Source organism: Pantherophis guttatus, chromosome 12 (genome assembly GCF_059756535.1).
Source record: "Pantherophis guttatus breed Tessera chromosome 12, ASM5975653v1, whole genome shotgun sequence".
NCBI classification, from domain to species: Eukaryota; Metazoa; Chordata; class Lepidosauria; order Squamata; family Colubridae; genus Pantherophis; species Pantherophis guttatus.
Window position 1 is genome coordinate 25,800,824 of NC_142074.1, and position 22,896 is coordinate 25,823,719.

The window sequence follows — 22,896 nt, forward strand, 5'->3', positions numbered from 1 at the left end:
AGTGGCCAAGAGTCGGCTGGCAGCTTTAAGCGGCCTAAGGTGGCTCCGACCTTGATGGAGGCTTGAGTGCTGCTCCTTCCACCCTCTGTTCCCTCTCCCTGCCAGCTGATCCTGGGTAGCACTAGCTTGTTCTCTTTCCCCCCCAAGCAGGCAGTCCGAGGTCTGCCGTGAGTGGCAGGCGGTGCATTCAGCTTGAACAGCAGGTGACTCCCATTGTCCTCCAGCCTCTGTGCTGTGTGTGCCACGGGAGCAGAGGCACCCATTGACTGTTAATGATGCCCCGTTTGATTTGGTGGTTCTGGGGCTCACGCAGGAGACAGGGGTGTGTGGCTGAGCCCACGTTTTCCCCAGGGCCTGATGGGGCTCCTGGAAGGCGGCAGCCTCCGTCCTTTGTCAGCAGCCCGGCTCTGCCAGAGAAATCCAGCTCTCTGCAAAGACTCTTTCCCCGGCGGCTCTCGGACAGAGCTGCGCTTGGCATTGGCTCACGGTCCTCCCCTGGATTTGTCTAATTCTTCTTCTCGCTTAAAGGCCGGCAACAAGTGAGTTTGGGGCCGTCCATATTGGGTGCATCTGCTCTCGTTTCCCCCCTCCCCCCCTCCCCAGCCATTGGCACTGGAATATATGGCTAGGACTGGGTCAACGTGCCTGCAGCATCAAACTGCATTGTCTTCCCACCCTCGGTCGCCAGAAGGGAGCTGCTTGGAGGCCGGACAGATAGTCCTCTGTGCTCCCCGAGTTAGGATGGCTTTCTTTGTGTGATTAATCTCCCACCCACCCACCCTGCATCAGTCTGGAGGGACTTTAGGCAATGATTAGGTGAATGGCCAGGCATTTGGGGGTTCAGGGCTGACTATTCCCCTATTCTGTGACTGTAGAGTTTTCAGCACCGCTGGGAACTTGACAATTTGGAAGCTGCTCTTTCTCCTTACCTGAATTACAAATGAAGGCGGATCTGTTAAAAATTCAATAAAAAAAGGTTTGTTTTGCCTTTAAAGAGAGGGTCATTCGAGGGCCCAGAGCCACAGGGAAAGTGGGAGGGGGTGTTTTCAAGTCCCTGGAAACCCTCTGATGACTCCCCCTCCCTCCCTCCCTCCCTCCCTCACTTTCCAGCAGGAGAAGCTTTGTTCTGCCACATGGCAGCCGTGCCTTGGTGCTCCTTCGCACCGATCGAGGCCCCTCCCGGCTCAAGATTAAACTGCCGGAATAACATTTCCACAAAGTCTTGCCTTCCTTAAGTTGGCCCATCGTGTGCTGCTTCAGGGGCGCTTTGGGGAAGGGGCACCCCTGCCTGCCCCTCGGGACACCCCTGGAGAGGCCATAGAATTGTGTGTCACCTGCAAACTGGCTGCTTCGTCGAGGCTTCAGGCAGTTTATGAGCTGGGGAGGGCGAGGGGGGGGTCTGCTCTGTCTGAGTGTTGATTGCATCCCTGTGCAAGGACAGATATTAGCGGCACGTTGCTCTCCAATTCCCAGCTGCAAACCGAAGGCGAAGGACGGCATTCGTGTTCGCAGGAGGTGTTGTAAAATGCATGAGGCTTTTTTCCTCACCACGTCTTGGAAGCCGAGGGTAGGGGAAACCGAGAGCGCCTTGGATCCCAAAGCAGGCAGGAATCTGCCCTCCCGTATTCCTTGGGTCGCTCTGACTACGGATTAGCAAAGACTGGCCCCGTCTTTCCCTCTCTCTTCTTTCCAAAATCTGTTTTTGTTGTTGTTGTTGTTGTTTGCAAGTAGCCTTTTCCCCCCCCCCTCCCATAATGGCCTTCTTGCCTTGTTTGATTTGCACGGAAGGAAAAGAGGCGGCTGCTGCTGCGTTCGGTCACTGATCTCTCCTTCCTTCCCCGCCTGGCCTAAGGCTATGCTGAGATTTCTCGCCCGCTTGTACTGTTGCAGCAGTTCCAGCGAAGAATATCCCGAGGATGACAAATGTATTCTGAGCCGGTACGTGTCTTTTGTTTTCTTTATGGCATCCATCTCGTTGCCTCCCCCCCCTCCGCACACCCCTTTCCTTCCTCTTGTCATTTCGGGGCTTTTTTTTCCTGCTACTATTGGCCAGAAACCAGGTTAATAGGTATTGAATGTAGCTCAGTGCTGCAGTGTGACTGTGGGGAAGGTGGAACAATAGTAGTGCCAGCTCGGTCTCGGGGTGGGGAAGACCGAGGCGGTCTTTTTATAGACCAAAGCTGCATTGTGGTGCCTTGGTGGTGTGCAGCCTCTCCCCCTTCCTTCCTTCCTCCCTCGCCCTCTCGCGCTTTTTTTTTTTTTAATGTACACTGCAGTCAGCCCTTCTCTAATGAGGCGGTGGCACCATCGGCCAGCCCGAGCCCTAGCAGCGCCCGCCTGCCCGCTTTAGGGGACGGCGGGGGTCAGGAGGAGAAGCCCGGCGGCCCCCTTGGCAGCTTGGAAACGCCGGCTTCACATCCTTGGCAAGCTGGCTTGGCTGGTTCCCAGCCTCTGCCGCCGTCACCATCCTGCCTGGGAGAGTGCGTGCGTCTGGAATGGAAGCCCGAGCCGGCCGTCTGTTATGGAAACGCTGTTTGCTGTTATTGTAGTATCGCGGTGACCAACATGCCATTGAAATGGAAAACGAGCTCGCCTGCTAGCTGGAAGTTCCCCGTGCCTGTGCTTAAAACCTCCCGGTCATCGCCGCTTTCTCCAGCCTACATGTAAGTGAGAGGACGGGAGGGCATCTTGAGGTGGGCATGCCTTTGCAAGATTGCATCCCCCCACCACCACCCCCGGCAGGGTTTGGCTCTGTGCAGTTTTAACACCCTTCTTTCTCCTTCCCCCCCCCTTCCTTTATTTGTGGTTCTGTATTCTCTGATTGTGACATTGGTCTCAGAATTTCCATTGTGAACATCCCATTCTCCCTCCTATCCCAGAATGTCGGCTTTTCCTTCCTCTTGTCAGTTCTGTTCCTTCTCCACCACCACCCTGGTGGAGACAGGTGTTGTGTTTCCTTTGCTGGGTAAAGCAGGGGAGAACAGAGCAGATTCGCACCCTTCCTTTTCAGTGCCCCTTTTGGAAGTTTTGAAGTGGGGTCCTTGGTCTACAGTGCAGATCTGAGAGGAGCAACTCCAAAGCTCTTCCTTTCTCTAGTTGCTTTTCATCATGAGAGAACGCTAAAAACGCCCACCCACCACCCAGGTGTCTTTTTCGGGACTCGATGTGATGTGTGGGTTTTCCCGTGGTGAAATACTGGCTGTCAGAAGTCCAATTCTTTAATCCAAGTAATTGTTTCTGTGGTTAGATTCCCTTTCGTCTCTCAGAGTCAGAATTCAAACCATGGGCTTTGCAAAAGAGCTGCAGCTCAAGATTTTAGGTTTGTAAAAGGACAGGCTCACGTTTTTCATAGACAAGGGATGTATTTCTGGCTGAGGTTGAGCAAACCGCCTGGCACGGTAAAATGAAAAAGAAAGAAAGAAAGAAAGAAAGAAAGAAAGAAAGAAAGAAAGAAAGAAAGAAAGAAAGAAAGAAAGAAAGTCAACTTGATTTTGGTGGTTTTGCTCGTTATTTCCACAAATACTCTGATATAAAAAAGCTTTTATAGCTTTTATGTCTGAAAAACATGAAATATATCTCCACAGCTTTGAATTTGGTTTCCTTGGGTCTTGCGTGAATGAAATGGGATATTTCAGATGTTTTGGCTTTTATATTAGCTCGCTCGTAGACAAGTCATCCCCTCATCTAAGATTTTGGTAGAGACTTCTACCTGTCTCTCTGTTTTTATTTCACATTTTGTATTATGAGACACACAGTATCTTTTTGCTGCGAATTGCTTTTTTTTTTTTTAAACCATCTCACTAACTGTCAGCATTTAACAGTTAAGAGCATTTTTCCTAGATCTGAAACATGAAAGGAAATTTTACACTAGCGGGTTGAAAGAGAAAGGACAGAAGCATTTGTCCATCTGAGTTAGGAATGGAACATTTCTGTTAATTCAATATACGTTAGACCAGGAATTAGAAGGAGTCTTGGAAACAAGTATAGAAATATGTGTCTTAAAATATATTTGTTAAATGAGTAAATCATTTTTTTTAAAAAAGCCCTTTCATGTGCAGTTCAGGGTATGTATTTCATAATGATTTATGTAATTGCAGAGCTCAAACATACTCATCAAGTTCATTTGTTTTCCTTAGTAAAATATATGTTGTACTTAATGTTTAGACCAAAAAGGTTTTAAAATCTTAAGGAAGAGGCTTTATTGGTAATTATAGCTTCGGCACAGTTTATCCTTAAGAAGACTCAAATATTTTTAGTCTTTATGAATATGAAGTGCTTTATGATCCATTGTCCCAAGCACTACAGGTCCTGTTTTCTATTGCTCCTTCTCTACCACCCCCCACCTCCATTTCACCCACTTTGCCTCAAGCAGGTGAATCCCCCTCCCAGGTATGCTTCTGTGAGCCTTTAAATCTAGAAGTCAAGAAAGAAGCCACCTGAAGTCTTGTTTTCACATTATACGTTTGAGTAAACGAACAAAAAGTTTCCCGCATCTGTTTTGTTGATAAGTTGTTTGCCCATCTATAGATAGAAGATCTGCAATTGGTGAGTGATCTGTGGGCCTCAGGGTCCGTGCTTGTATCAAAAGATGGATGTTGAATGGATGACCCTAATGTCATTTGATCAGGGCAAGTAGGGCCTTGTGGCTGTCCGGAATTCTCACCTGTGAAACTGGCCTTACATCTCTCTCCGTCTCTCATGGTTTCCTTACTTCAACTGTGGAATTGAAGACTTTGCATTCAAGCCTCTGGTGTGTGCAAAGATCAAGGATGAGTTAGTGGCCATGGAAAACAAGAGGTCATCAAAATGTCACCTGGCGCAATTCACTTCTAATTTAGGCCACAACGAGTATTCGAATCAAGTGCGGTTTCAGACAGAGGTGGGTGACCAGACTATCTAGTACGTTAAGGGAATTTGCTTCTCAGATTTTATTCTGGAGCTGTGAAATGCACATGGAGAGGCATTTCTCTCTTCTGAAGAGTGCTTGACTCCTGTCTGTCTGCCTGGAACGGGGTATGTCTAGTCTGATGAAAAGAAGGACCAGGGGAGACACGATAGCAGTGTTCCAATATCTCAGGGGCTGCCCCAAAGAAGAGCCGGTCAAGCTATTCTCCAAAGCACCTGAGGGTAGAACAAGATGCAACGGGTGGAAACTAATCAAGGAGAGAAGCAACCTAGAACTAAGGAGAAATTTCCTGACAAAACAATCAGTGGAACAAGTTGTCTCCAGAAGTTGTAAATGCTCCAACACTGGATGTTTTTAAGAAGATGTTGGATAACCATTTGTCTGAAGTGGTGTAGGGTTTCCTGCTTAAGCAGGGGGCTGGACTAGAAGACCTCCAAGGTCCCTTCCAACTCTGTTATTCTGTTCTGTTCTGTTCTATTTTTCTCTATTCTATTCTATTCTATTCTATTCTATTCTATTCTATTCTATTCTATTCTATTCTATTCTATTCTATTCTATTCTATTCTATTCTATTCTATTCTATTCTATTCTATTCTATTCTATTCTATTATTCTAGACATCTGCTGCAGAGTCAGATAACTCCTATTTTGGCCAAAGCCTTGCTGTCCACATTACATTAGTCCAGACTTGATTCTCTTGTCTTGCACCAAGTCAAGGAGTCGATTGGATGTGCTCTCAGTAGGAGTAAAGCAGCAGGCTCAGTCCTGCTGTTTTGGGGTTCCACCAAGGAAGAGACATCTTTTCTACAGCCCGGCCTGTTTTTTTGGGGGTGGGCGTCAGCATTGCTTCTCCTCCTCCAAGTGGAGTGTTATTGCAGTGTGTCAAAGATAGTTCCAATCACATTTTCAAAGTAATCATTTCTTCTCTTCAAGCTAAGGTAAGCAAAAAAAAAAATGGTCAATATAAATCTTGGAACGGAGTCTTGCATAACGTGCTCTTTTTTTTTTTTTTTTATTGCTCAGCAGAGAATAAGGCTGCTTGTCAGCCATACTTAGGACCAGAACAGAACCTCACCAAAAAAGATGCAGCTTTCTTTCTCACTCCAGTTTAGCAGATATTTTTTATTCTTCATAAGCTTTCTTTTTTCCTTCTCAACTAGTTTACCTTTGGACACTATGAGCCTCTTGGAGTTTGCAAACATTTGGAGTTGGGTTCCAAAGAGCTCATCCGTGGGACTACACCAAGTTGTATTCTCATCCTGCAGTTCGATGGGTGTAGTTGCACAGTTGCTTTTGTTCATTTTTGTCGATGAAAAACGAAGTAGATTCTGCCCTAAGATTGAAATTTGGACGCTCAGGAGCAACAAAGTTTTGCGGCTATCAGTGGGAGCTTCGGTTCTTTCCAGGATGTGAGGATATCTAAAAACCATCTCTTTCATTAGCTGTGCCAAAGAAGTTGCTTTTTTATCTATCTCAAAAGAGTTTTATCATATATTCAACTTTGGAGTTGAATATTTGTGATGAATTGCTTTTTGAGAGTTCCCAAAATATTTGCGAGTGATTTATCTTTCAAAGAAAACTCCTCCATGCTTGTTCTCCGCTCTCTCCCTGCCGAAGTAGTTATTTGGATCATCATTTCTTTGATGATATTTTTCGTTCACTGTTTGTTTGAAAGGACAATGTTTTCGTTTGTAAGTGGTTTGTTGTGTCTACAGATTGAAACATAGGCTAGAAAAACATTAAATGGAAGAAGTTTGCCAAGGAAGCGATCCCTTGTGCCATCCTGGACGCCTTTTCCCTCCTCGGGTGAGGTAGTCCTCCTTCGGCCACCTTTGGGCCTCCTGAGTTAAGTGCATCTCCGGATTCTAATTCTTCCTTGTTTCCATCAGCCTCTCGGTTTTGGAGATCGCTACTAGATTTGGAGGCTGCTCTTGATGTTTAGAAAGAGAAGATAGTCTATTTTGGACTGCTCCCTGATAACCCAGAGCGCCTTTTTATGGGTTCCTAAGCACCACACGGAAGGCGGCTTTCTGGAAGAGCCCTAGATCTCTTCCTCCGCCTTCGTAGAAGGTGCCAAAGGGCACTGTGGGCCTCCTCCGGCGTTAGTGCCAAGGGCCTCCTTACCCGCCTCGTCTTTCTGAAAAGCGTGGATGGCGCTTGACGCATCAGGAGAAGATAGTTTTGCCATTATTTAAGCATCTGCTATGCAGCTTTGGAAAATAGAGCCGACAGAGGCTTCGGGCACTTTGAAAATGAAATGAGTGGACGAAGATGCAGCCAGCCTGCCCGTCCAGTGTGCTCGGACAGGAGGAGAAGCTTAGGTTGCCCCCATACAGTAGTGGGGGACTAGACGGGGGTCTGAAGCCATCTTTTACTTGGATAGCTTTATGAATTATTGGGGGGGGGGAGATTTGGATGACCGGGTGAAGCTACAAGATGGCATTTTAACATTTTTTTCAGCCAGGCAAAACGACAGAAAAACAAGACTAAAATACCCCTCTGGGGTTTTGCAGTTGGAACAAATGAAGCCACCTTCTTAACTCTACTGAGAGCGAAAAGCAAGCTTTGGGCTTAAGCCTGTGGGTTGAGCTGACACGGAGGGCTTCTGAAAAGGACCCGGGTACCTTTTATTATCCACCTGAAACACGGATGGACAAAAATAACCCAAGCGTCTCATGTTTCAAACAAAGGGGGGGGGGTGGAACAGGGCACAGGAGGGTGGAGCAGAGCAGTGAAATATAGGATCACTAAACTGAACACTGGTTTTATTTATATACCTCTATATAAAAAATTGGATCAGCAAGATAAAGAGACAAGCAGTTGCTAAAAAAAGTTTCAAGGAGCTAGAAATGTGTACTCAAGCTTTTGTGCAGCTTTGGAGTTGAATATTTGTGATGAATTGCTTTTTGAGAGTTCCCAAAATATTTGCGTGAGTGATTTATCTTTCAAAGAAAATTCCTCCATGCTTGTTCTCCACTCTCTCCCTGTCCAAGTAGTTATTTGGATCCTCATTTCTTTGCTGGTCCCCCCCCCCTTCTGATTCTTGTAAAGGGTAGTCCTGATTCCTACAGAATTTAATGTGGATTAAAAGTCCAACTAGTCCTCTCTTTTTTTTAATATAATGCCATCTATTCGTCATAGCTATGGGAATAATTAGAAGGTTAATTAACTTTATGAGGAATTCTTGGAAGCAATAGCGATTCAGCATTATCCCCAGAAAAGCCTAATCAATATATTTACTCTCCTTATTAACTAATTATTTATAAGGGTTGGTGTGTTAGCTTTAATGAGTGTATATAAAACACCCTTGGTAAATATGTCTAAACCGAATATCTCTTCATTAAAACTTTTGGGGGTCTTTTGGGCGCATAGTTGACGTAATGAGATGGCTCAGGGACTTGTGGATTTTGGGTCTTTGGGTTCCGCAGCTCTTCAAGGGGGAGTTGCTGGTATTAGAAAGCAACATGGAAGAAGGTTAAAAAAAAAAAAACTAGATGTTTTTTTCCAGAAATGTAAGCTTTTTGTGTACTGGATAAAGAAGCCCCCACATTTTTCAAACCCTACTTGTGGTCTTTAAACTACTGTTTATCACAGGTATGTCCAATCTTGGCAACATTAAAACTTGTGGACTTCAACTCCCACAAGTCCTAAAGTTGCCAAGATTGGACATCCCTGGTTTATCAGATCTGATCTAATCCAACATTCTGGCCCAGCAATATATGTCTTTATGACCTCATGAAACTGGACTTCAGTAACATCTTGCAGTAATTCTGAAGGGAATACTTAGTTCGTGTCGAGCTAATTTTCTTGCAATGCGCTCAGAGAGATGCTTTGGTCCATATTTTATATTTAGCCATAATTGTGTGAAAGAACCTTCACGAGAGCTGAGGTTCAACCTGTAGATGAGAAAGTGGATGATTTCTGTCCAGCTCGGACCACAAGAATGCAAGCTGATTTTACTCAACCAAAATGTGATTTAATCTATCAGAAATTCTTTGTTGTCGCTGCTGGTATCAAAGACAAGTCTGAGCACTGTAATAAAATAATAAATAATAAAATAAAATAACAGGCATCCATCCTGTTTGGAAGACTTTCCCCTTCAATTGTTGCATCAACATCTGCCATCTGTGATTTGTTTAATTTTTTTCCCTACCTCTTGTGGTCTGAATGCACTAAAAGAAACAGATTTGGGTTTTGGGGCTGTGTAAAGGTTTATGCAATTAATCAGGATGTGACACGAGACATTTCAGGTTATTTATGGGTTGCTAATTGTGGTGCACAGCAGCATATTCAGAAAGAAGCTTTAATCTTCACAAATCCTTGTGGTGAGGAACCACCTGGTCACATTTGAAATAGAAACTTGCTAAATGTGTTCTGCATTTCCACACTGCGTGTATTTCCATGTATTTCACACCCATGCATCAAACCGCCATTTCTGTGTAGTCCGCAGTACTTGTTTAGAGTTCTTTTTTATGGCTGATCTCCAAACAATTTGTGTTTTCACCCCCAAATGTTCCAAGTTTCAGAAATTCCTTTAAATAACCCCAGTTTCCCTACTTGGTGCAAATAAATAGCAGCTGCAAGCATAACCTGACAGAATTTATATTAAACCAACTCTGTTTTTAATTAGGGTTTTTTTTTTTTTTTTTTTTTTTTTGTAATGTAGGCAGGAGACAATTGGTTTGCTCATATTTGGGGGAGCAGTTATCCTGCTGAAGTAATTTCTGAAACTCCTTTTGAGGCCAATGTTTTACCTGCATGCTCAGAGATGTTTTCTAAAGAGGCTGCAAGTTATATTTAAACATTATGAAGAAGAGCGGATACTTTCATGTCAGCACGTGCACGGAAGGCACACAAATTACTGTATGTAATGCGATATCCCTGAGCTTTTTATGGACACAGGTGCCATAAAGGCATCAGCATGTCATACATAGAGCATTTAAGATCTGGACAGACAGAACTTTTGCTTGTAAACCCTCCTCCCCCTTTCTACCCCTCAGTTTCCTATTCAGCTGCAATGAAGGTTTTTAGGTTCCTAAAAGGTGGAAGGCTTTTGAACCCCCAAATCTTGAAAAACGGGATCAAAAATTGCCACCTATCTTAATTACAGGAAAAATGAAAGAAAGTTGTTAGCTTCTTGCAGTAAATGCTGAATTCAGAAGGAGAAACTGCCCCGTCACTTTTTAATATTTAATAACAACATATATAATAGCAACACAAACCGGGTTAGGTTCCCTTTGAGATTGGCTTACAGATTCCTGCATGTTCCTGCATTGGTGGTGGTGATGGTGGCAGGAGGAACAAGCAAGCTCTGACCGGAAGCCGTTGTCTTCTTCTCTTCCTTCTTTTTCCCCAGATCTTTGGTTGAAGAGGAAGAGCCTCACATGAAAGTCACTCTGGGGAGCAGCGATATGGGCTTGTCTGCTCACCTGCAGGCATCGAAGGCAGGAACCACCCGATTCTTCACCAGCAATACTCACAGTTCTGTGGTCCTCCAGGTGAGTGAATGCCTGGAACGGAGCCACCTGCCAGGCAAACTTCTTTGGGAGCACGTTCTTCTCTTCCGGGGGAGAGTTTCCTCCAAAGACTCATCTCTTTGGCAATGTCATTGCAGCCCAGGTCACCAAGCGGCTGGGAAGGAAGCACAGAACAGGCTCCCCTCCTTGGTCTCGAAGGACTTCCTCTCCCTTGCTAATTAAACATGGCGGTCAGATTGGAGCGTGGCTGCTTTTCCCTGTGATTGAAGGAGACCCGAGCTTGACATGGTTCAAGAAAGAAGGGGGAGGCCTTTGGCCTGCGAATTATGTCCGACTGCCTTCAAGGGAATTTGTCAGGCGAAACAGCCTTTCAGTGTGAATGTTTTGCTCTTCCTATCTTTTTTTGCTTCCATTGGCCTGGAGCGTGAAAAAAATTCAGTTTCATTATCTAGCAGTGGGTTGTGCAGAAGTCCAGGCCCGTCCTCTGATTTCGGCTCTTGGAAGCAGCCCCATTGCCCCCCTTGCTGATGCTTTGTGTTTGCAGTGGCCGTGAAATGAGGCCAAACCCTGTGCCTGGCATTGTTTGCTGCCACCAACTAGGTGGCAAAGTAGGCTACACACGGCTCTCTTCCCGGGAGCATTTTAAAGAGTGGGAAATTGCTGGGTGGGCCGGCCTGGGGAAGAGCTGCAGCCGATGTAAAAACGAGCCCGAAAGCTTTCGGAAGTGGATGGCCGGGCAGAGCTGATGCCCCAGGATCCTGCCTGTATTCTGGGAACGCCAGAAGCCTTTTGTTCAGTGGGGGTAACCTAATAACCCTCTGGCTGGCAGGAGCAGAGCAGCCTCCCTCCCTCCCCCAGGGTTCCCCAGTGACGCTGAGCCTGGACTGCTTCTGCAGCCCCAGGAACAGGAGCTCCAATTGTGTGGGGCTCCCCGTGGGCCAGCGCCTCATTCGAGGGGGAGTGGAGCTGACGTCGCCGGTTCTTTCTTGCAGGGTTTCGACCAGCTGCGCGTAGAAGGGTTGCTTTGTGATGTGACCTTAGTGCCAGGCGATGGAGACGAAGTGTTCCCTGTGCACAGGGCTATGATGGCGTCTGCTAGTGATTACTTCAAGGCCATGTTCACAGGTAGGGTTCCCTGCTGGTGAATCAGGTGCCGCGCCTGGAGGCCAGTAGACACCCCCTCCCTATGTGTTTCTTTCGGGGGTTCGGTTAATGTCAGGGATGAAATGCCGTTCTCTCTGGTTTGGAAGAAACGTCCTGAGGAGGCTCTGACTGGCTGTAACCCTTTTCTGTCTAAATTTTGTTCCCAGGCGGGATGAAAGAGCAAGACTTAATGTGCATCAAACTGCACGGTGTGAACAAAATAGGTTTAAAGAAGATCATTGATTTTATTTATACGGCGAAACTTTCCCTCAACATGGACAACCTGCAGGACACTCTTGAAGCGGCCAGTTTTTTGCAGATCTTGCCCGTGCTGGACTTCTGTAAAGTGTTTCTTATATCCGGGGTAAGAGAAATGAAGGTCGTGGCTTGGAGGCTCCTCTCTTCAGCTACCCTTGTTTTAACCGCAGGGGGTTGATCTTGCAAAGGGTTTTTCCCCCAAAAGAGACGGTCCACGTTGCTCGAATTAGAGCAGGAGCAGTTCTTCTGCAAGGCAGCTCCCCACTAAACGCAATTAGTTCTCGACCTGTGTGCATGCAGTATCACACAATTAAATTCACCTTTCGGTCAACGTGCTTCGTAGGAAAAACGGTGAACGCCGTCTATAAACTCTTTTGGAATAGTTCTGCCAATGGGACTCCTGGAAGCAGAACCATTTATTGAAAAAAATAAATCTCTGCCAAGTGGGAGGTTCTCAGCTGTGGGAGATCAGAAGGCACACATTGTAAATTGCTTTTGACCACAAAGGAAAGCTGCTATTTTCAGTTTCGGTGTATAACAGCTGGGTTCTTCTGGAGAAGGTGCCGCTACGCAGGCCTCACTTGCAGCCTGGGTTGGGTGACTCCGTAAGATGGAAATAGGGGTATGTATTTTGATGGATGCTCAAGGATTAAAGGAAAGACAGAGACAGCTGAGCTATTCCGCAACTTGCATGCAAATAGATCTTAAACAGATTTTTTAAAAATAATGGGACATCTAACATCCAGCTTTTCAAAAACCGGTGGGTTTTTAAAAATACAGTACCATCCAAGTCACAAATAACGAAAATACCAGACATTTATACCAACAAGGGAGGGAAAAGGGAGACTTTCTAAAGACGATGGGATTTTCAAGATCCATCAGTTTTAGCGTCCGTGGCCGAGAGCTGGGGAAGATGGGATGGAGCCATTAACTCAGAGAGGAAGACATTTCCTGTACCTTTCCTTAAAAACGTGTCCTTTTTCTTTCTCAGGTATGCGATCCTAGAATCTGTGTTAAGTCCTGATGGAATAAGAGTTGTGACTACACAGAGTTGTGACTTTCTCAACCTCAGCAGCTTTAGGACGTTGAGCATGCTGACTGGAGGATTCTGGGAGCTGAAGTCCACACATCTTAAATCTGCCGAGGTTGAGAAACACTGATGTGGAGTAAGAAAATTCAGATCCCCAAAACAGTCTTAAGATGTCTAAATTATGGGCATCCAAACATGGGCCACCAGGGGAAACTCTAGCAGAGGAACCTCTGTGTCTTTTATCCCTGGATTTAGCCGCAGGGCTGCAAAATAAAGAGCCTGTAGTACAGTGGACTAAAGCATTGTTATTAACATCTGCTGCTTGCAATTACTGTAAGTTCGAATCTCACCAGGCTCAAGGTTGACTCAGCCTTCCATCCTTTCAAAGGTAGGTAAAATGAGGACCCAGATTGTGGGGGGCAATAAGCTGACTTTGTATAAAATATACAAAAGTATGAAGGCTATTGCTTAACGCATTGTAAGCCGCCCTGAGTCTCCGGAGAAGGGCGGCATATACATTAAAAAGCAAAGCAAAATCTGTAGTCTGTTGGCCCTCCTGGCAAACCTATCAACGGTCGGTGTCTTGCAAAGCATCTCCTTTCTCTTTTCTGCTGCTGCTGTTTCAGTTTCCTGTCTTCAGCTGGAGTACTTGCAACTGATTCCACCTCTTGCTTTTCAATTTTAGCTGCCTCCGACGCCCCTTCGCCCCTTGTCTAAATTTTGCAACTCAGAATTTTCAACCCCCTTTCAAGGAAAAACCGGTTTGGGTTTTTCTAGCCTTTTGTTTCCCTCCTGCAATTTCAGCGTTAAGAGTGAAAATCTTAAAAAGAGTCTGCTCCCTTGATCCAGTCCAGGTGTGGTTCTCCAAGGTAGCACCCCCTGATGGAAACGGATGCATTCTTACTGATAACAAGAGGCAGGAGAAGACTGGAGAAGGGCACCAGCAAAACTTGGGGCCAGTTTTTCCAGTCTGTTGTAGCTCCAGCACTTGATGCTCCATGCGCAGGTAGTTGCTGGAGAAATGGAAGCCTTGTGCTGTGCTCCCAATGCTGCTGCCCAACTGGGACGTATTTTGTCCCTTGTGACTCGTTGGGAGTGGCTATAAAGCCTGTGGAGGCAGGGAATACTGGAGCACAGGTAGTATTAGATGCTAATAGGTCGTCTCTTACCTTCGTAGGTGTCCTTGGAGAACTGCGTTGAGGTGGGGCGGATTGCCAACACGTACAACCTCACCGAAGTGGATAAATACGTGAACAATTTCATCCTCAAGAACTTCCCAGCCTTGCTAAGTACGGGGGAGTTTGTGAAGCTCCCCTTCGAGCGCCTTGCCTTCGTCCTCTCCAGTAACAGCCTTAAGCACTGCACCGAGCTGGAACTCTTCAAGGCCGCCTGCCGGTGGCTGCGGTACGAGGAGCCTCGCATGGAATGCGCCGCGAAGCTCATGAAAAACATCCGTTTCCCTCTGATGACACCCCAGGATCTCATCAACTACGTCCAGACGGTGGATTTCATGAGGACCGATAACACTTGCGTCAACTTGCTCTTGGAAGCCAGTAACTATCAAATGATGCCCTACATGCAGCCGGTGATGCAGTCGGAGAGAACGGCCATCCGCTCGGACAGCACCCACCTGGTGACCTTGGGAGGGGTCCTCCGGCAGCAGCTGGTCGTGAGTAAGGAACTGCGGATGTACGACGAGAAAGCGCACGAGTGGAGGTCCCTGGCCCCCATGGACGCACCCCGATACCAGCATGGCATCGCGGTGATCGGGAACTTCCTCTACGTGGTTGGCGGGCAGAGCAATTACGACACGAAAGGGAAGACGGCTGTGGACACGGTTTTCAGGTTTGACCCTCGCTACAATAAGTGGATGCAAGTGGCTTCCTTAAATGAAAAGCGGACTTTCTTCCACCTAAGTGCCCTCAAAGGACATCTCTATGCCGTCGGTGGTCGCAATGCAGCCGGGGAATTAGGTAAGTTCCATCTCAGGTGGAGAAGCTTAAATCGCCGGCTAATCAGGATGTCGCGATTCACTGTCAGATGGTTTTTCCGGCATCAAGATATATTATGCCAGAACGTTTCCACCGTCTACGAAGGCAATTCGACCCATTCGGAAAAAGGAGCGAAGCTTTAGTCAAGCTGTCACTGGCTCTGTGGGGATTTAGTAACCACGGTATTGCACGCTAACCTGTATCGTATTTTTAAAAGGAGTGTTTGGAAATAATAACGGTGCCGCTGTATATTATTATGGTAATGCGGGGTTTAATTGTCTATCTTCCCACATGCCAAGGGGAATAATGAATGGGCCTGTTTTCTTCTGAGCAAATGAATTGTGTATTGATTTTATGCAGGTAGCGCTGATCTGAATTTATTTTAAGCTTCTTTTGTCTGACGTGTGAAGAATTAAGTGTTGGTGGCTGGCTCTCTTAGTCTGGCCTGAGTATACGGGCTCACTTCCTGCCCTCCCCGCCCCCCGCCCCTTGTGAGCCAGGCAGTGAGCAGAGCAAGTGAGCTGTGCATATTCCACTTAGGACCCTCTTAAGGGCCTTCCTCCTGATAATTTAGCATCTTCCTCTTATAAACACCAGAGGCAGGCAGCCATGTCTCCGCCGAAACTCCCTAGGCGAGCAGCACCGTTGCTGCCTGACAATTCCTTTCTAATTTCTTCCCTCTTGATACGATCTGTCACTTTTTAGTACTTGTCTTCAGGGTTACCTTGAACAATCTGTGGGCTGTTAAATAGTTTGCATCGATTTCCATAATGAGCTGGATCCATTTGTATGAAAGTCAGACTCTGGCTTGGCGGTCCTGTCGATTCTTAGATCAAAATATTCTCTCTCCGTTGAGTTGCGTCGCAAGTCATTTTTTTTTCCACTTTCACTGCAGCTTTTGAAGCCCCCCCCTTTTTTTTGCAACAAAACGTAGAAAGAATCCTTGTAACTTTTCCCTCTTTCCTGTGAAAGGCAAGAAAGGAAGGAAGATGAATAATGTTTATTCTTTATTAATCATGTTTAGATGGCAGGCAATCGGATGTAGCGTTCTTGGCGCAGAAACATCTCCAATGAAGCGTCATGTGGCCCTCTGACCCTATTGGGCTCCACGCTGGGAATTTGGCAAGAAGCGTTTTTTTGATTGCCGTCTGTGGTTGAAGATAAGCCCCACCTACATCACTGCTGACATGCAATTCTTATTTGCTTAAAATTAAAATAATAAGAAACACAGACGCGGCAGTTCAAAATCCAACAGACAGTTCTACAAAAGTTGATCCTTGGGAATAATCCCCAAAGGCAGGAATGATTAAGGCTACTAAAAACTCCGTCTAGGAAGAGATGAAGCAGAAATGAAATGCTGGAGTTTGCTGCTGGAGTCCCCCAAATTTAAACTAATGATCTGCTATTGCCCAGAAGATCTTGTTTTAACGTGGAAAAATCTCAGCGCCATAAAAATGGTGTAAAAAGTATTATAATAACAATAACTGTAGAGATTTGCCTGACCGATGGAATATGGAGATGTTTTTTTCTGGTTGTGCTAAGGTTGTGATGATGGCCAAGATCTTGTCTAATGCTCATCCTCTAATTAATAAGATCATTCCTAACTGAAGTAGTGAACTCTTGGAGTCTGTAGAGATTCTCAGTCCTCTAGGTCCTGGTTGTCCCAAAGGTGCTTATTTTTCAGGAGGCAACTGGACTTTCTGGTTTTTCTCTGAAGATGTTTCGCTTCTCATCCAAGAAGCTTCTTCAGCTCTGACGGGATAGTGGACAATGGAAGGATTTATATTCCTTGCAGACAGTTGTTTCATTTGCATCCTTTTAGAGGGCCCTTGAAGCACTTCCTCAGGGTCACCTGAATTGTGCTCCTGGTTCCTGTAGTCTGCAATTCTTTTCCTCTGGAAACCCATTCCTACCTCCCACCCCATTCCAAGGGTCTTCATCTCAAATTGTAATTGGATAAAAGTCTGTAGAGATTCTCAGTCCTCCAGGTCATAGTTATCCCGAAGGCGCTTTTTCAGGAGGCAACTGGACTTTCTGGTTTTTTCTTTTGAAGGCGTTTTGAAGACTCCTTCAGCTTCTTGGATGTGAAGTGAAACATCCTCAAAAGAAAGATCAGAAAGTCCATTTGCCTCCTGAAAAAGCGCCTTCGGGATAGTGAACTCTTGGCTTCCTAGGGAGCTGACAGCAGCAAAGTGAGTGTGTGAGTGGTCAATTAAAGGGCAAATGGAGAGATTTCAGAATGGGTCAGAAGTCTTGATGATGTTATCCATCCAGTCATGTCCCATTCTCAGTGGTTCTATGGACCAGTCTCTCCACATCTTCCACTCTTTCACTCTTTCTTTGAGCTTTTGTGTGGGCTGATCTCGATGCTTCGCCTGGGGTCAACTCTTGATGGCCTCACAGAAGTTTTAGTCTGGAGCAGTGAAAAGAATTTTGTTCTCGGCCGTTGAGAAATCCATCCAGATTTTGCCCTGTTTCACCTCTGCTGAAAAAAGTGGCCAGAAAACGGGGGGCCTTACATCTCCAGACATGACGTCTTGATTACGTGGACCTCTCTCAATTCAAGTTTTGGGTAGGATATCATACGGAGGTAGCCTTGGAGCATGGCCTGAATCGGAGCCTGAATGGGGAAACCGAGGCCTTCCTTTGTTTCCACAGTCCCAGCTAGAACATTTACAGTGGAGGTTCTTTGCTATTCCCAGACGCCCAAGCTCAGTCCCCCCTTTCCCTGTGTCATAAGCTTGGTGTTTTTGTGTATACGCTCATATTTTTATTTTTAGAAGCTTGGAAGGTGTGAAGTCACTGCATCTGACTGCAACGGAGGCCTCAGGCCGCTCTGGTTCCAGGGGGATGCTGCCCTGGGGAGGGAACGGATCGAAAAGGGTGGGGGGGGGCAGAGGAGCGTTTCCAACCATCATGGCCGCCCTGAGTAGCTTGGGGAAGCAGCCACAAGAATCCTTGTGGGACGCGGAAGCTGCCTCTGCTCACAAGCGTAGAAATCCTGCTTGTACATTCAGACCATGACCTGCTCCCACCTCCCATGGCCAGGTCTCTCTGAATCCTTCCATTCCTGGTTCCTCCCGCACAGAACCTTTGCGTTAGAAGAGCTGCAGGCTATGCGCTCCCTTGGAATCTTTCTAAAGGCTGGGTTTTTTTTTAAAGCACACGAGATTTATTTTAATGCCGGTTAATGTTTACCATGGTAGAGGCTTCGTGTTTTTCTGCTCTGCACCTGAAGAGCCTAGCTTTTTCGTCTGGTATGTGGAAAGGTTATTAATCCGGTTAAAGCCCGCTTCTTGGAAAGCTTTTGCTCTTCCTGGCTGTCAAATGGGTCTTTCTGAGAAAAAAAGCAAGGAAGAAGATCATTCACAGACATGAATGTAAAAAAAAGGCAACATGTTTAGAAAGCGGGGGAGCTTTGTTGGGTTTTTCGACCGATACGACCGTCCCACAGGTGCCCTGTTCCCATGGCACGTGCTTTCTTTAAAAAGAGGCAACTAAAACTTTGCTCCGTGTCTATTCTCACATCAGGGGACTAAAAATAAAACGGGCACCCGGTCAGAAACATGAAACCAGCAGACAGACAGAGAGAGAGAGGAAGAGAGAGAGAGAGAGCCTTGTTTCCGACACTGGTGGCCAGATCATCTGCAAAACGGTTTTGTTCATGAGGTTGTGGAAAATAAATCCACGAAGGCGGAGAGCCGCTGCAGTTGATAAATTAGTAACATGGTGGTTAAGTGAATCCGTCTTCCCCACTGACTTTGCTTGTCAGAAGGTCGCAGAAGGGGACCACATGACTCCCAGGGGCGCTGCAGCCGTCATAAGTACGAGTCAGTTGCCAAGCATCTGAATTCTGATCCTCTTTTTCCAACAGCTACGGTGGAGTGTTACAATCCCAGAATGAACGAATGGAGCTACGTGGCGAAGATGAACGAGCCCCATTATGGCCACGCGGGGACTGTCTATGGGGGCCTGATGTACATTTCAGGTGAGCTGGCCCATCGTCCATCCTTTCCCCTCCCAAACCACACCTGCAGACCTCCAGTGCCAGGTATCTTTCGCCCTCAAAGAGACCTGTGTTCCCTTTCACTCCTCTTGAGTTTCTCCCCCAGACGCTTCAGACGAGACACGCTGTTAAATCTCGGACTTTCCTCTTGGATATAGTTATTCCAGCCAGCTGGCTGCCTTCCGTGATAACCACACCTTTAAAAAGGGGGATCCAGCTGTTTGTTTATTTATGATGCTCATTCCTGATCAGACTTGGAATAACAGAGTTGAAGGGACCTTGTAGGTCATTTAGCTGGGTGGCTGATCTTATAAATGTCCCGTTTGAAGAAATGGCTTCTTTTTACTGGGATAAGAGGGGCCTCTGTATAGCCTAACAAATCCCACCAATACTTGAAATCCCTGGGCTAAAGATTTGAACCTTATGCGTAGAGCTGGGGATCTTTGGAACTCAATACCATGTACCCAGAGAGTGGGACACTGGGGAAAAGGGGGGATGAGGAGCCAGAAAAGCTTCCTGGGAGACTTGGGGCTGCCCCCCCACCCCCCAACAGCTCCAGAGCCCATGGAGCAGTGATGAAGTCAGGTGACCCCCCCCCCCTTTTGCGACCTTCCGATAAGCAAAATCCATGGGGAAGCCAGGTCCACTTAACAACTGTGGCAAGGAAGGTCACAAAATGGGGCAAAGTCACGTTAACAAGCGTCTCGCTTAGCAACAGAAATGTCGGGCTCGATTGCGGTCGTCCGTCGAGAACTACCTGTAGACTTGATAAAGTGAGAAACTAGCGTACTAGCAAAGGTTTTGGTCGGCCTTGGGGCTCCCCCACCGGCTCTTGATGGAGTGTCTGCCTTTCCCCTCCCCCCAGGTGGCATCACCCACGACACTTTCCAGAAGGAGCTCATGTGCTTTGACCCCGACACGGACAAATGGACGCAGAAGGCCCCCATGACCACGGTGAGAGGCCTCCACTGCATGTGCACGGTGGGCGATAAGCTCTACGTCATCGGGGGCAACCATTTCCGGGGCACCAGCGATTACGATGACGTGCTCAGCTGCGAATATTACTCCCCCACGTTGGACCAGTGGACTCCCATCGCGGCCATGCTGCGTGGCCAGAGTGACGTCGGGGTGGCTGTCTTTGAGAATAAGATCTACGTGGTCGGGGGCTACTCCTGGAACAACCGTTGTATGGTGGAGATCGTTCAAAAGTACGACCCAGAGAAGGACGAGTGGCACAAGGTCTTTGACCTGCCGGAGTCCCTGGGGGGCATCCGGGCCTGCACACTGACAGTCTTCCCCCCCGAGGACAATCTAGCTTCACCTTCACGGGAGTCGCCTCTTTCGGCGCCTTGAGAGTGGTCCTGGGGGGGGGCTTGTGGGACCCTTGTTCTCCTGCTGCACCGCGTCATGGGTCCTCTCCTCGTCTCCAGTAGTTTCTATGGGGTTTGCACTGAAACTGTTGGCAAATAATGGGTGGGGGGGAAAGGCATGACGGTTCACGGGGTGTTTGGTGTGGGGAGTTTCTCGCGGTGGGCCTGGGAAATGCTGGACTCCAAAGGCTCAACGAAGGAGGAGGAAACGGTGGCGCCTCCTGTCGGTTTTTAACTTGCAGGAGAGCGAAGGCAGAAGATGGGCTGAATGGCATCTGCAGAGCCCCTTGGCCAAGCCTGGAGGAAAGCTTCCTCATGGGTGGGGAGAGGGACACCCCCCCTCTGGCCCCGGCTGCCTCCCCCCGCCCCCTCCCCCGAATGAATGGAGCGTTTTAGACTCAGCATGAAATGGCCCTGCAGGAGTTTGGAAGAGGTAAAGGAGGAAGGGGCACCTGAGGTGACCTTGGATCTGTACATCGGTGGGGGGGGAGGGGGCTTCCCCTCCCTTGCCGCCCCCTCCCCCCCAATTAAAAAAAATGAAGCATTAACTGAGGGTTTTGTTCTTTTTCTCTTTGCCTTCTCACTCCTCCCCCTCCCTGGCCCTCCCCCCCCCTCGGTGATTTGGGGCCTAGGTGGCCTGGTGAGATCTCTACACTGGATTTCAAAAGAGACAAGGGCTAGAACTCTCTCTGGTTGAGCCGCTCAACATTTGACCCAAACCGTTTCCTCCGGATGAAAACTTGCGCCTGTGGGTCTCGCGCCCCCCGCTCCCGGGGGCTCTTTTGCCTCTGATCCCTCGGTATAAAATCTCAGTTCAGACGGTTATTTAGCACAAACACAGCTTGGACAAAGCTGCTTTTTTGCTCAGAGAATTCAGACTCTGCCCTGTTTTCTTTTGTTCAATAAAATCTTTAACTGCAATTAGTTGGGAGTTTGTTCTTGAAAGAAAGGGCTCCTTTCTCTTCTTCGCTTCCCGTTGCCAGGTAACTCTTTTATGTGTATGTTGTGTGGTGTGTGGGAAGCACAACTGGCTGGGCTCCGGTTCTGCAGGAGCTTCCAAAGGGGGAGGCTTGACCTACTTTTCCCCCAAACTCCCCCCACCCCACCCCCGGGACACCCAAGCAGAGCCTGTGGGGGAGTCGGTCTTTGCATGGGACAGGCACCGCCTATGAGGGGGGCTTTGCCAGGCTGAGCGGAAGAGGCTGGTGGGGGGGTCTGTGGTTGGCTTGCATTGCGGGGGGGCTGTGTGGGGAAAAAGAGGCCTGGTGCCCAAGCTCACCGAGAACTCCCTAGCAAAAGCTCTACTCAAAGCAACAGGCTCTACTCGCGCCTTGTGGTGTGATGGGCGGCAAACTAACTTAATAAAATACATCAATAAACATTACGTCTTCCCATCCTTGCTCGTTCCTTTCAGAGCCAGCCTTCCTCCCCTTCTCAAAACGTGGAAGCTTATTTTTTCTCCCGAGTCCTTTGGGAGAAGGGCGGTATATAAATAAAATAATAATTATAATAATTATAATAATAATATAATAATAATAATAAAGTATTGAAGGCAAAGCTGACCAGAAACTAACTTGGAACTGGTTAAGATCAGGAGTACTGAAAAAAGAAACAGAAAGCTTTATTTTGGCAGCTCAAGAATAAGCCCTAGCCACAAACTGCATGAAGGCAAAAATTCAACATGTTACCACCAACAGCAAATGCCGCCTCTGCAATGAGAAAGATGAGACAGTCGACCACCTGATCAGTGGGTGCAGCAAAATTTCACAAACTGACTACCTACAACGCCATGACCGTGTTGCTAAGACCATTCACTGGAAATTGTGCCAGAAGTTTGGATTTGAGTACAGCAAAAACCACTGGGAACATCAGGTTGAGAAAGTTTTAGAGAATGAGAAACTCAAGATCTTGTGGGATTTTAGTATTCAGACTGACAGGCACTTGGTCCACAACACACCTGACATAACAATAGTTGAAAAGAAAAAGTATGGTTCATTGACATTGCAATACCTGGTGATGCACGGATTGAAGATAAGCAGCAAGAAAAAATCACAAAGTACCGGGACTTGCAAATTGAAGTTGAGCGACTGTGGAAAAAGAAATTGTGTGTTGTCCCGATTGTAATTGGAGCCCTTGGAGCAATACCCAAAGGGCTACCCCACTATTTAGAAATTCTAAATTTGCCAGACTTGAACATTTTGACTCTACAAAAAACCACCTTACTCGGAACAGCTTCCATCCTCCGACGATACCTTAACCGTTCCTAGGTCCTTGGTTAGGACTCGAGCTGCTGAGCTATTAACCAGCCTCAAAGGCTGTGAATCTCACTAAAGATTAACCAATAATAATGATGAGGAGGAGGAGGAGGAGGAGGACGAGAAGGAGAAGGAGAAGGAGAAGAAGGAGAAGAAGAAGAAGAAGAAGAAGAAGAAGAAGAAGAAGAAGAAGAAGAAGAAGAAGAAGAAGAAGAAGAAGAAGAAGAAGAAGAAGAAGAAGAAGAAGAAGAAGAAGAAGAAGAAGAAGAAGAAGAAGAAGAAGAAGAAGAAGAAGAAGAAGAAGAAGAAGAAGAAGAAAGGATTAACCTGTGGAATTCATGACAGTTGTATGTCCTGTCATCTCGTAAGGCCAGGTGAGGTGGGGATATTCTCAGCCTCCATTCATCTTTGTGTAGTTGGGAGGCTCAGCGTTTTTTGCAGATGTTCAGACCTGGAGTCTC

At 47.0% G+C, this 22,896-nt stretch overlaps 1 protein-coding gene across 7 annotated transcripts in view; it reads left to right on the top strand.

Annotated features, from left to right (window-relative positions):
• The window catches only part of KLHL13 (kelch like family member 13), a 38,272-nt gene extending 17,171 nt beyond the window's left edge, over nt 1-21,101 (top strand). For 5 of the 7 annotated variants that reach the window (XM_034441678.3, XM_034441680.3, XM_034441679.3 and 2 more), the window contains 6 exons: nt 10,262-10,403; nt 11,375-11,507; nt 11,693-11,889; nt 13,991-14,786; nt 18,679-18,792; nt 19,676-21,101. In XM_034441678.3, the coding sequence (XP_034297569.1) occupies nt 10,262-10,403; nt 11,375-11,507; nt 11,693-11,889; nt 13,991-14,786; nt 18,679-18,792; nt 19,676-20,163 (1,870 nt within the window). In that variant the 3' untranslated portion in view covers nt 20,164-21,101. Of the gene's footprint in view, nt 1-1,101; nt 1,939-2,549; nt 2,664-10,261; nt 10,404-11,374; nt 11,508-11,692; nt 11,890-13,990; nt 14,787-18,678; nt 18,793-19,675 lie in introns of those variants that run through there. The other 2 variants (XM_034441675.3, XM_034441676.3) reach the window with 2 other exon arrangements.
• The last annotated feature ends 1,795 nt before the right edge of the window (nt 21,102-22,896 follow it).